Source organism: Quercus robur, chromosome 8 (genome assembly GCF_932294415.1).
Source record: "Quercus robur chromosome 8, dhQueRobu3.1, whole genome shotgun sequence".
Lineage (NCBI taxonomy): Eukaryota > Viridiplantae > Streptophyta > Magnoliopsida > Fagales > Fagaceae > Quercus > Quercus robur.
The window spans coordinates 55,017,596-55,031,993 of NC_065541.1; the positions used below are offsets into that span (position 1 = coordinate 55,017,596).

Consider the following 14,398-nt stretch of genomic DNA (forward strand, 5'->3'; position numbering starts at 1 on the left):
AAATTTCTCAGAAGATTTCTTAACTTTTTTATGAATAATATTCAATCACATCGTCATATATAAAGAGAGTGAAAGAGAGCTATTTCTTCACATGAGAGCTAGGCAATATCACACAGAAACCGAGTTTGGCATGAAGATGGCTTCCATTCCTGCACTTCTTTTGTGCCTAATAATCCTTCTAAATCTATTGATCTTCTTTTCTTTGTCACTCTCAGCTTCTAAACAGCATAACCCTCTTCTTTCTACGCACGAGTTTATTGTTGTGAAAAAGTCTAGTCGGGTGGCTGTGTTTTTCGTGTTTAATGTTATTGTTATCACAATCTGTCGTGGGAGTCTAAGTTCTAAGCCATCCGATGGAGATTTTGATTACTTTCTTTCTTTTCCTCCTATAGTATATGAATTTGATGATGATACAAAAGATGAAGCAAAATATGAAGATTATGATGATAGTGATGTTGATAACAGTGACGAGTATCATGGTGATGATGGTTATGAAGAAGATGATGATGATGATGGTGAAGGTAGCGATGATGATGTTGATAGTGATGATGAGCAAGTTGAGGATTTGGAGACGAGGATTGAAGATTTCATTGCCAAGGGCCATAGGCAATGGAGAGAGGAGTTGATTTATGAGAGGCTTCTTTGCATTGCAGCAACAGAGTTTCAATAAACGAGCTCTAGCTTCCAAGGTTCAAGAAAAAAAAAATGCAAGTTTGAGTTGAAAATTTGTTGTAAATTTAAGTTTTTATGTATGTATATACCAAGAGTTTCTCTGGGGGGGTTGATTATAGTCTTGATAGTTCTGGTTTTTTCTAAGGCACTATTACGACTCAGCAAATGTACATTATTTGCTTGAAATATGTGCGAATAATGAATTGTATGATATTCATAATTAGTTACAATAATATGATTTAGAAGAGTACATAAGTATGAATGTAAGATATTCATAAATAGTTGCAGTATTTTGATTTCTATGAACATATATAACGCTACGTTCAGTACGTTCATAGGGTTTTATTGAGTCTTATAAAATCAGCTTATTTAAAGTTATAATTTTGGCCTTGATCATATAGCCAATTGCAGTGCTTGGAGTGATTTCTCACCATCAAACTCAAAAAAAATAATGGGGCATGCACCACCCCCCCCCCCCCCCCCCCCATGAATCACTATTACGACTCACTTTTTGATAATTGGAAATGAAATCTAAAAAATTAATGCCTTTAGATTAATTCAAAATAAAAATGTTATATCATGTCTTTAGAGTATATGATCATATTGTTGATATTTTCGAGTTAATTTATTTTTTTCATGTTACTTTTAAGTATCTGAACGAGTTATTTGAATATATTACAGTTAGATTAATATTTTAACTTTATATACTAATGGCTATTTATTAATTATTAATTATTTGTTTTAATTTTTTGAAATATATATTTATAATCAACTTAAATTATATGAGGTAGATTAAGCATAACAATAATTATATTAACTCTAGTACTAGGCTCAAAAAAATGAATTGCAAGCATGGAAAAAACAAATTATAACTTACATTTACATTATATTTTATATGTTAATCAAAAGGTGTATTGACTGTATTCCAAAATACCAGTGGCAAGCATATATGCATGTGTAAAAAAGGGGTATGAATTCTATAAAAATCAAATTAATTAGTTCGGAAAAATTATCATCCATCTGACATTTGACTCGAAACCCTAGAAAATGAGCTTCTTCCACTTGATATATATTCACTTAACCAAATCGTAGAAACCTCCTATGACCCTTCGGGTCAAATCGAACTGATTGGGTGGTCAGGTTTTCCGGGTCCCTAATCAGTCTTATATAACCTTAACAAAGGACTTAATTCTCATATCAATGCTTAAGATAAACCATCAGATTTTTTTTATTATTTAAAAAATGGTAAGATAAATCCTCTAATTTAATTTAATTTTTTTGAGAAACCTCCAATTTAAAATTTTGAATACACAGATAACTTGAGATCATTCATAACAGTCACGGCCTCTTATTTTGGGTAGGTACATTCCTAACACAGCCAAATCAATAGAAAAAGCAAAATATCATCCGTAGCTGCCAAGTTTTGCTAAATTTCCAATGATGTTAGCATCCATTAATTGGGTTCGTAAAAGCAAGTGTGTTAAGCAATTAAAATATTATCTACTAAAGATAAATTTACTAAAAGTCTACTAGCTAGCTAGAGCAAAGTCTAAAAAAGAAGGTTTCAGTTGCCAAACCAGCTTAATCATTGATGTGATCGAGCATCTGTTAATTTGATTGAAATGGAAATATCCTGTAAAAAAAAATAACTATCGACTACAAGTCTTCTTAAAAAAAGTGTCGGACTTATTCAACGGAGGAAGATTCATAATCTAGAAAACTTATTTGCATATGTATATAACATTCAAAAGATTCATTTTACACCACTGCACATTTTTGTATGAGATGGTTATTTTATAAATATAAGTGTTTATGGGGTGTGAGGGGTAATAGCCGGAGTTTCAAGTCTTCGAAAAGAAATTTCACACACATATATACTTAAATTAGATTAAAGTAAAATTTTTATTTTGTATTAAAGAAAAAAAAAAGATTCAATTTACAGCAATCTTCCAAGAGTGATCTAATGTCAATTTCAATCAGACTTTTTTAGCTGGAACATTGCACAAGTACCTTTCTGCGTATTCATTTTCTCTTACTAAAAGTATATAGAAGCCAATGGACAAGTGATGGCTCAACAAATTTGGAGGCTTAAGGCGACATAATTAAATGAGGTATTTTTGTTATTATTTAAATAATATTGAACTAGTATTTAATATCATAATTTTTTTTATAACAAAAATCTATTCCTTTCATTTTGTAATATGCTTTTTTTTGGGGAAAAATGCTAAAACTATAACAAATTTTACTAAAAAAAACTTTCAAACGATGTAGAAATGAATGCGATTAATGACACCTCAAGAAGATAATAAACAAGCATTTGAATGAATGATGTTAGGGATATTATAAATTTTATAACGTGAAGCTTACAAAGATGTATCACTAATCACAAAAAATAATTCAAAAATGCATTTTTTTTTAAGAAACAAACACACACACACATAAAGGAGAGAGAAATGAGTTTTAATACAAAGACACATCGCAACTCCACTCAAAAACCATGATAACTTTTAAGGAATGGTGGGGCAAATTATACTACACACAACATACTCTCTTAAGTAATGTGAGGCAATTTAAAAATGCATTTAATAGGTTATTGATGTCCACATATCATATTAATTGTCACATCAATTGTAAAGTTTTCAAGTAAATAAATTAATAATATTTCTAACATTTTCCTATTTGAATTTTTTTTGTGATTAGTGAAACATATATTTGTAAGAGAAAATGCTAGAGATGCAAATTTTTTTACAAAAAATTTTACATACTGATGATGTGGTAAATGATTATAAATGAAAAAAAAAAAAAAAAAAGTGATGTTATCGGTAGTCTAGACGAGAACCAGTAAGAAGTTGGCTATAACAATAATTTGTAAAAATATTGTAAAATAGTTTGTAACTGTAACATTACTTTATTTGTAAGACTCATGTATTTAAAGTTATATTATCTCTAACATTACTCGATTTTTTGGGACTTCTTAAAAGTAGAGGAAAAATATAAAACTAATTTTTTTTTATATCTCCAATTTTTTTTAAAATATATTAATTTTCCTCCAAAATTTGGAGTCTTCTTCTAGTAGGGGGTCCTAGGCAGTGACCTAAGTGGCCTAAGCCTAGGGCCGGCACTACAATGGACAAGGACCAGAGAGTCTGTATTGGTCAATTAGGTTAGGTCGGATAATTATATTTCTCTAATAAAGATTGGTGGTTGGGTTTCTAGTATGATGTATGCATGCTGACGTATTTAAACCTTGTGGACCTGCTTAAACCCGATTTGTTGGGTACAATGATTTAGATTTAGCCAACAAATTTTTATCAGAGCTAGAAAAGTTGAGGGAGGTTGCTTTATGAGCCCAATGCAATAAATTTATAGAGAGTGGGTCAAAGAACTAGGCCCAATGGACTGGACAACAGCTAATTTTGAGTTAGAAGATGGTCCAACAAGCACAAAAGACTGAATATACTCATCGTTCGAGGAGGTAATTTCTTGTTCCAATTAGTTAAACAAGTCACAAGTGCAAGTTTTATTGCTACAATGTTCTCAGATTCTTTTTCCCCCTCCCCTTCCCTTAGGATTTACATTCTAATTTATACTACACATCCTCTTATCTCTGCCCTACACGTGTACGACTGAGAGCTTATCTTGGAGATTGTCCCATCACTCTCCTCTAGAAGTCCTTGAGGATGGTTATAAGGCTGAGGGAATACTGTTCAGAGATCACTTCATCATCAATGTGGCTAGAGGATTAGCTACAGAGCATTAAATGCGGTAGCAGCAGCTTTCTCAGAGATACTTTTGGGGCTCCCAACCTTCTTGTACATTCTTGATGCACGTCTTTGTTGCTGGAACTTCCTAGAAGGTCACCTTGATTATTCAGACCTACACCTAATCCATGTTTAGCTTATCCAAGGAGACAATTCTCCTCGGATCATCCTCCCCTTTGTATATTGGATATAAGGTGCTGAGTCCAACACCATTCATCACTATTTATTCCTCCTTGGACTGCTCATGCTCTCGGCCAAGGTCCAAAGCCCAATATTCAATTTGGGCCCTTGTCCCCACAGCTATTTATTCATTATTTTTTATTTAATTTACTTTTATGAAATATATATTTATAGTCAACTTAAATTATAAGTAGTTTAAACATAACAATAATTATATTAACTCTAATACTAGGTTTGAAAAATCAATTGAAACCAAGCATGAAAAAAAAAAAAAAAAAAAAAAAACTTAAAAACTTAAAAACTTACATAATATATTCAATGTTAATCAAATAAGATCTATTCCAGGAAACTAGTGGTAAGCATGCATGTGTAAAAAAATGGGTATTAATTCTGGACAAATCAAGTTAGTTCGATGGAATTATCATCCATTTGATATCTGGCCTGAAACCCTAGAAAATAAACCCCTAGAAAATAAACTTCGTCCACCTAGTATTCATTCAACCAACTTGTAGAAACCTCCTATGATCCTTCGGTTTGAATCGAATTGATTGGGTGGTTGGATTTTTTGAGTCCTTGTTTAGTCTTACATTGCTGGGTTTTATGTAGCCTAGTTGTGTTTGATTCAGATTATAACCCAACTTGAAATAAAATTGTTATGATTTTTTAATGGAAGATTTTTTGAGTCTAATCCATAGAGTGTATCATAGAGTGTATGAAATGCCCAACAAAACTCTGAAAAATGCAGTCTATGAAATCTACAATATCACCTGGTCTTTCTGCATCTACTGACAGCCAATGAAATAAGGAGCTGATAAACATTGATTAACCCTCACAATCGACGACTCCTGCCCCTCAGAAGTTCTTTTAAGAAGATAGAAACTGGAATTTTCTTGATGAGTACTTTGTCAGTATATTGGGAAATCAAAATAAAGAAAGAATAAATCTTATTGGCTGTACTAAATCTGATTCTGTTCTATGTATTTAAGGTCTCTTCTTATTGTTTTCTTGTAGGGTCGTTTTGAGATACTTTAGTTGTCCAGATCTTTCATGCCGACTGAGACTCAAGGGACAAGGAGCAGGTCAAGTGGGATGGCGTCTCTTTGGCAAGCTATGATGTTCGTGTTGTTGGGGGAGGAGTTTCTGGACTCCTGGTAGCTGCGAGTCCTGTGCAGGTAAGCCTTTTTATGTTTATGTTTCGATTGGGTGTGGTGGGTTAAATTACCTTAGATGCAACAACTGGGAGCTTATGGTTGATTTTCCACTTGCCTTCACTAGCATTGGAACATGGCTCATTTAAGATGTATAGAAAGAATTACCGCTAGTGCATTGGTCCTGCTTAAGATGCTGCAAAAATTTTCTAGGGCTTTATAATTTCTCCCATCAATGTAGGCCTTGACTGTCAAGACCCACAGAAGTTAGAATTTAGAAGTAACCAAGGTTGTTATGTTTTGCAAAATGACTACCTTAGAAACACTAGTTATATACTTTTTTAACTTAAGTGAACCATGGCTTGGAATACCTCTAATCTTTTCATTTGAGCAAGTCAGGTTGTCGTAGGGAGTTTTCTACCAAGCAACCAGCATGAGCAGAAACCAAAGAAGCTGAAAAATGAGTCGACCCCCTGCTATTTTTACACCAGCTACTACAATGGCTGTGATACCTTTTTCTGGTGCTGAAGATGCCGAGGGACTGGGAGGAAATGGACATCAAAATTCAAGCACGCCAAGACCAAACCTAGCTTCTTCATCATCCTTCCGAAGAGAAAACTGTGTGGCCATGCACACTATGCAGGACTCTAGAAAGTCAGGAATTGATATCAATGTATCTACCTGGAGGTTATCATGATAAGCTGCAATCGAGTATTATCTCAAAGTCTTACTGACTATATTGTTCCCTGATCTTGTTTCTGTATATGTATCAATTATTGCTTCGAATGACTAAAATTGTCTTCAAATGATATTGATTATTGTAATAGGAGGAAGTAGGGTAACAGTTCTGAACTTCCAACTAGGATTATACATTTTCTTATGAGGTAGATCTGATTTTTGTAGTCTAATTATGTAGGTTTCTGGAGGTGTATGAGTAGGATCTTTTGATGTAATTGCAACCGGTGATTGCCTACCCTTGTTATCATGATATCTTCTGTTCTGTCATAATTTCAGGTCCAGCGACCCGATCTATTCTTTCTTCTACTCTCTAGTTGATGTTAGGGGCAAACTTATTAGGATAAAGCACGAGTTTACTACTGATATTGTTTTTATTATGTATCAATCACAAATTATAATGGATCATTATCACGAAACCATTCATGAAAAATATTTCTAGAAAATTATATCCTTACACTTATTATTTTAGTTATAAATGTGATAAAAGACAAACCAAGGCAAAAACCTCGGGGCTGCATGTCAATATATTCTTTCTGTGTCTAACTTCGGGAGATTCCAAATATTGAAATCTTTTATCCCTTTTTTTTAACTAAATTTTTTCTTTTTCTTTTTTGTTATACGCGTATTCTGGTTATTCTTGAAATATTCCAGGTCTAGGTATATAAGTATATTATACTATATGCTATATAATTCTCTTCTCATAATTTGTTAATGTCAATGTTAGAGGCTTACAGTGATGGGCAATGTTAAAAGCCACACGTCTTTATTTGGACTTCAATATTTTACCAGATTATATAGGTCTTGGACGGTTGTACCATGTAATATTACAGAGAATAATAAGAGAGAATAATATAAATAAATATTTATTAGTGGCATTACCCAAAATATTTGACCTTGTCACCGTGTTTTTTCGTTATTTTTTGTTTCCCCACGAAACACGGTTTCAAAAAATGAAAATGGGTACATTTTAAACCATGAGAAAAGGTCGCACCCATTTTAGCACGAAATTCAGAAATTGATAGGCAGCCGGTGGACAAGGCCTAGAAAGGGATCACATTAACATAAAATAAATATTTTTTTAAATAATAATAAACATAACTAAAAGTCTTATAGTTCAATTTGTTTTTTTTTTGGTGTTTTCAACGGAAATATTTATAAATCAAATTTCCTCTCCCATATTGTAATTATTGAATTATTATAAAAAATAAAAACAAATAACCTAAGCTAAGCCATTCTTGTCCTTTATTTTGCAGCCAATGGCTAATGGTACTTGTTAATTTGTTGTATGGTAATTAATCTCTCAAGATTGACAGATTTGAGAAAAGTGGAAGATGGATTTCCTATGTATGGAAATGCTTAAGTGGTTTACCAATATTTTTTTTTCCTGGTTATCTAGGCACTGCTCAGCCTGGTTCTTGCCTTCTGTTTTAAGGAAGCACTAAATTCTTTAATGTTTTTCCTTTTTATTTTATTTTCTTTCTAAACCCCTTTCATAAATAAGTTATTGCTGTGCAACCAAAGCAAACAATACGGGCCTATATCAACTGGAACTATATGCAAACTCTAAACAAACAATAAAAAATTTCACAATGAATGCTTAAAAAGAAAAACCGTAACTAAAGAAAGTATATGCTGAGCTTGAAGAACACTCAACTTGACACCCCAAAAATTACAAGTATATCAATCCGACAATTGGGGAATCTTGAATACTATGTGATTATCCCAAAGTATCATCTCATTTTTGGACCTACAGTCACATTTTATAAATGTGGAAATTTCTGTTGCTCATTTGGCTACGTAAAGCTTGGAGTGCAAGTTATAGACCTGTACATAAAGATTTCTATGAGACTTGTGTTTCATCATCTTTTATTCATGACACAATCGCACACCCTTGGGAACTCTACTTTAGAGTTTGAGGTTGACCAAGTTATATTTAAGGTACGTTTGGTATACTGAATGAGGATTACAATAGGAATTGTAATTTTCATTACTAAGAATAAAATGTGTTATAATGTAATAACTAAACATATTCATTAGTTTAGTTGTGAGTTATAACATTAGAGTGAAACATAAGATTTATTTTAGAAAATATCTTACTCATACAATTATATCTCCTTAAAAATTATTATTTTTAAATTTAAGAAAGATATGCGTTATTTTTTATGATTTTTTATTTTTATAATTGTTAGATGTATATGAAAAGTTTGTTTATTTGGAAATATATTAAGTTTTGAAATTATTGCACTTACTAAGGAATATGTAATACAACTTTTTAAAGAGGAATAGTTATTCCTTATTTTGAAGAATATAACTATTCATAAGGAATGACTATTCTTTGTAATAAAAACATAACCAAACTAAAGAATAACTAAATCATAAGAATAATTATTACATTACAACACCTATTACAGTCTACCAAACATGCCCTTAGTAATTTAGAATGCTTGTCATTCATAGATTAATTAATGAAAGAGTGTAAGATATAGATAAATATAAGTATATACTAGTCGCTAACCCGTGCGATGCACGGGAAAACTATTAGAAAATAATAAAGCATGCATATATTAAAAGACAATTTAAGTTCATGTGTGCTTGCAAGGGATACATACCTGAATAGTTCTTGCGGTAGAAATAAAAGTCTTATCTTTGAGATAAAGAACTGATGTAAACAAACTAATCTTACATAAAACAAATTAAAAAAAAAAAAAAAAACATAAAACTGATGTCACGGGAAATTCAGCCTCATAGTAGTAATATATAAATCTCTTAAAACCTAAACCTAAACCTAAACATAAGGACTAAATATATAAACAAACTAACCTTACAAAAGCTGAACTTTATAAGCTAAAATCTATACTGTGAGTTGTAGATCTTGAATGCTATACCGTGCGTTTAGGGCTTCCTACATCTGGAGAGAGAGAGAGTTTGCAGAAATAAAAAAAAATCTCTCTATAGCTTAAGAAACACAATATACTAAAATCAAAGAGATAAAATTTTCAGAGGACAAAATATTATAAATAATTTAAAAGAATTTTGGTTTAATTCTTGAACACCGCAACTCCATAAAATTCATACTAATAATAATATTTTATGATAGCGCAGTTAGAATTTTGGTTTAATTCTTGAACACTGAATTGGAAATTGATTATATGAGTATTCAATGGTGAACAAAGTACTATGTATTAATTAATATATAAACAAAACTAACCTTACAAAAATTGAACTTTATAAGCTAAAATCTATACCGTGCATTGTAGATCTTAAATGCTTTAGGGCTTCCTACGTCTGGAGAGAGAGAGTTTGCAGAAACCATGACTTTATATTTCTTAACTTGAGAGAGGGGTAAGGTTGCTAGGGTTTTGTAGATCTTGAATGCTTTAGGGCTTCCTACGTTTGAAGAAAGAGAGAGTTTGCAGAAACCATGGCTTTATATTTCTTAACTTGAGAGAGGGGTAAGGTTGCTAGGGTTTTGAGGAGTTATAATTTTTATTTATTTTTTATTTTTTAAATATTGTGCTGACGTGGAAAATTGTGGTGCCAGCAAAGACTTCGGTTTTATATATATATATATATATATATATATATATATATATATAGATAATGGTTTTATTAGCATTATATTTTAAGGTTGGGTCCCGTTAATAGGTGAATCATTTTAAGAAAGTTTTAGTACAACTTTTAGGACGTAGCAGGCTTTAAACTACAAATGTAAATTTTAGTAATAGTCAATTATTTAATGAGAGAGAGAGAGAGAGAGAGAGAGAGAGAGAGAGAGAGAGAGAGAGAGAGAGAGAGAGAGAGAGAGAGAGAGAGAGAGAGAGAGAGAGAGTCATTGTCAACTTTTTTTTTTTTTTTTTGAAAATTTGATAGTTAGAGAGTTCAAGACATGGAACTACCTTAGTGTAAAAATAAAACAATAACCTTGCTTAAAGGTTCTAAACCTCTTATTTCTCAGTTCACTCTTAATTTTCTTTTGATTAGGAAAATTTTCTTTCTTTTACTAAAATAATATAGTGCTATAAAATACCAAAAATGTTTATATATATATATATATATATTTTTTTTTTTGAAAATTTGATAGTTAGAGAGTTCAAGACATGGAACTACCTTAGTGTAAAAATAAAACAATAACCTTGCTTAAAGGTTCTAAACCTCTTATTTCTCAGTTCACTCTTAATTTTCTTTTGATTAGGAAAATTTTCTTTCTTTTACTAAAATAATATAGTGCTATAAAATACCAAAAATGTTTATATATATATATATATATAAAGGTTTATGTTAATTTTTTTTAGTGGTTTTTGGAGGAGGGTCACATCACATACCAAATGATCAGATGAATTTTTTGACATTAAACTTAATAGATATTTATATAAATATAACATGTAAGGACTGAATTTGGATTGGACCCAGTATAGGATTGGGTTTCGCCCAACACGCCCAAATAATGAATTTGTAGAGTGTGGATGAAGGAACTAGTACTATTCCAAAAGAAAGACAATAAAAGTTGCTGAATTAAGATTGTTAAACGTAAGCAAAATAAGAAAATCTGTCCTTGGCATGGCCTGAGAAGCTTATGTTATAATGTCTTATTCATGAACAAAGTTATAAGAGTTCACAATATTATTGCAAAGATTTCTTCAATTTTTCCAATCCTCTTTTTTGGCCATCTTCCCATGCTATATACTACAATTTTGGTATCATCCCTACCATACATGTGTAGGTTAGATTTTAGGAACTTTTTCTTATCCCATCCAACACCTCCCAGAACCATCAACTAGTAGTTGTAAGGCTGTTTGACCACTGTTCAGGCATCACTTCTACATTAATGCGGCCAAAGAGTTAATTGGGAGGCATTCAATGTGGAGGTAGCAACTTTTGAAGATATTTGCTTATCCCTTATCCAATGTCCGATTCTTAGTTGTGATGCAACCTTGAAGAGTGTCCAAGATGATGAGACATTCTTACTGACCTTGGAGCTCTGTTTCCGAGAGAACTTTTCTCCTCGGACGTATTTGGGACTATCACATACAATCTTTCTCTCTTCTTCTTATACCATTCTCATTATAAATTTATTTGACCATTCTCGGACTGGTTAATATCCTCGGGTTCGGCCATAGGCCCAATTTATATAATTTTAATAGTACCTTATAGATAATTGGCCCCCACATAACATATTATTAAAAACTAATTAAATTTAATAGAGGTAATAGATATTTATATAAATATGACATATTATTAAAAAACTAATTAAATTTAATAGAGCTCTTAATAATTAGGAGATGCCATGGCTTCCCTTGGTCTTAACATAGCTTCTATAGTCCTTCTCAGCTGTTTATCCCAAATCATGTAAAGAAAACACAGTTGTGAAAGACTAAACTTTTAATATACGGACACAATTAAAAAAAAAAAAATTGATACTTGAAAGGGGAAAAAAAGTACCAATAGAGGTGTGATTAATATGTAAATATGTCAATAAATATAAATTAAAAGTCAAACCTTAATGGATATATACTTGGCTATAAACATAATAGTACTTACCCGAATAAAAATGACGTTTACATTAAATTTCATTATTTATTTTATTTTTTTCCTGAACAAACAGGGTAATTAAGGGGACAATTAGCTGTGGAGACTATACTTGGCTATAAACATAATAGTACTTACTTGTTGAGGAACTCATACTTGAGAGTTCTATAACCTAGATGACATGAGAGATGATGACCTTAGATAAATAAATAAATAATAAATGTTATTACTATATTTTTTTAGAATCAAAGAGAATAAGGTTTTAAATTTTAATATAAAACTATCTCACAAATTCTATTCAAAAGTTAGAATAATTTAAAAAAAATGATGAGACAGTTTATATTACATAATAATCATATTTTCGATGTCAAGTTTCTATTTTATTTATTTATTATTCAACATGTCACTGTAGACTAGGTAAAAATAAAAAAAATTCGTTCTTTATTGCATATTTAAATATTCTTTTATTGTTCCTTTATCAGCGTCAACATCTTCAGTCACAGAATTCAGCTGGGAAATTTCCTCTTACTTTGCACTCAAGATTTGCGTGGAATGTACAAAGCACACACGACAAATATAGATGTATATACTATATATACACATAGACGGCAACGAAAACAGAAGGTACATGTATATTGCAAATGTTTTATACAATCTCTTCAAAATAATCAAATATAAAATGGTATTGGTCTTATACAATTAACTGTTCCTTCTTAAAAAAAAAAAAACTATTCTCTGAAGTAGACTTTCCGTAAATTTCTCAGAAGATTTCTTAACTTTTTAATGAAAAATATTCAATCACATTATCTCAAAAAAAAAAAAGAAAAAATTCAATCACATCGTCATATATAAAGAGAGTGAGAGAGAGCTATCTCTTCACATGAGAGCTAGGCAATATCACACAGAAACCGAGTTTGGCATGAAGATGGCTTCCATTCCTGCACTTCTTTTGTGCCTAATAATCCTTCTAAACCTCGTGATCTTCTTTCCTTTGTCACTCTCAGCTTCTAAACAGCATAACCCTCTTCTTTCTACGTACGAGTTTATTGTTGTGAAAAAGTCTAGTCGGGTGGCTGTGTTTTTCGTGTTTAATGTTATTGTTATCACAATCTGTCGTGGGACTCTAAGTTCTAAGCCATCCGATGGAGATTTTGATAACTTTCTTTCTTTTCCTCCTATAGTATATGAATTTGATGATGATACAAAAGATGAAGCAAAAGATGAAGATTATGATGATAGTGATGTAGATGACAGTGACGAGTATCATGGTGATGATGGTTATGACGAAGATGATGATGATGATGGTGAAGGTAGTGATGATGATGTTGATAGTGATGATGAGCAAGTTGAGGATTTGGAGACGAGGATTGAAGATTTCATTGCCAAGGGCCATAGGCAATGGAGAGAGGAGTTGATTTATGAGAGGCTTCTTTGCATAGCAGCTACAGAGTTTCAATAAAAAACTAGCTCTAGCTTCCAAGGTTCAAGAAAAAAAAAATGCAAGTTTGAGTTGAAAATTTGTTGTAAATTTAAGTTTTTATATATACCAAGAGTTTCTCTGGGGGGGTTGATTATAGCTAGTCTTGATAGTTCTGGTTTTTTCTAAGGCACTACTACGACTCAGCAAATGTACATTATTTGCTTGAAATATGTAAGAATAATGAATTGTATGATATTCATAAATAGTTACAATAATATGATTTAGAAGAATACATAAGTATGAATATAAGATATTCATAAATAGTTGCAATATTTTGATTTCTACGAACATAACGCTATGTTTAGTACGTTCATAGAGTTTTATTGAGTCTTATAAAATCAGCTTATTTAAAGTTATAATTTTGGCCTTGATCATATAGCCAATTGCAGTGCTTGGAGTGATTTCTCATCATCAAACTCAAAAAAAGATAATGGGGCATGCACTCCCCATGAATCACTATTACGACTCACTTTTTAATAATTGGAAATGAAATCTAAAAAATTAATGCCTTTATATTAATTCAAAATAAAAATTTTATATCATGTCTTTAAAAAATTAAGGCATACATAAATTAATTCAAAATAAAAAAGTTATATCACGTCTCTAGAGTATATGATCATACTGTTGATACTTCCAAGTTAATTTATTATTTTCATGTTACTTTTAAGTATCTAAACGAGCTATTTGAATATATTACATTTAGTTTAATATTTTAACTTCATATACTAATGGTTATTTATTAATTATTAATTATTTGTTTTAATTTTTTGAAATATATATTTATAATCAACTTAAATTATATGAGGTAGATTAAGCATAAAAATAATTATATTAACTCTAATACTAGGCTCAAAAAATGAAATGAAACCAAGCATGGAAAAAAAACAAATTAT

The 14,398-nt window shown here is 31.1% G+C and overlaps 2 protein-coding genes across 3 annotated transcripts in view; both read left to right on the forward strand.

Moving 5' to 3' along the window:
* Positions 1–14,398, forward strand: part of LOC126697094 (AT-hook motif nuclear-localized protein 1-like) — a 105,259-nt gene that overhangs the window by 55,772 nt on the left and 35,089 nt on the right. Inside the window, exon 6 of one of the 2 annotated variants that reach the window (XM_050393928.1) lies at positions 6,161–6,304. The exons of the other annotated variant lie outside the window; for it this stretch is intronic. Within the exon in view, the coding sequence (XP_050249885.1) occupies positions 6,161–6,289 (129 nt within the window). The 3' untranslated portion in view covers positions 6,290–6,304. Of the gene's footprint in view, positions 1–6,160; positions 6,305–14,398 lie in introns of those variants that run through there. 2 annotated transcript variants of the gene reach the window in all.
* LOC126697096 (uncharacterized) lies at positions 94–13,754 on the forward strand. The gene is made up of 2 exons (XM_050393935.1): positions 94–689; positions 13,507–13,754. Exon 1 carries the CDS (start codon positions 131–133, stop codon positions 668–670), a length of 540 nt encoding a protein of 179 aa, XP_050249892.1. The 5' UTR covers positions 94–130; the 3' UTR covers positions 671–689; positions 13,507–13,754.

What these genes read in the sequence shown, in the direction of transcription:
- LOC126697096 (XM_050393935.1), top strand. Translation starts at nt 131, where the DNA reads ATGAAGATGGCTTCCATTCCTGCACTTCTTTTGTGCCTAATAATCCTT.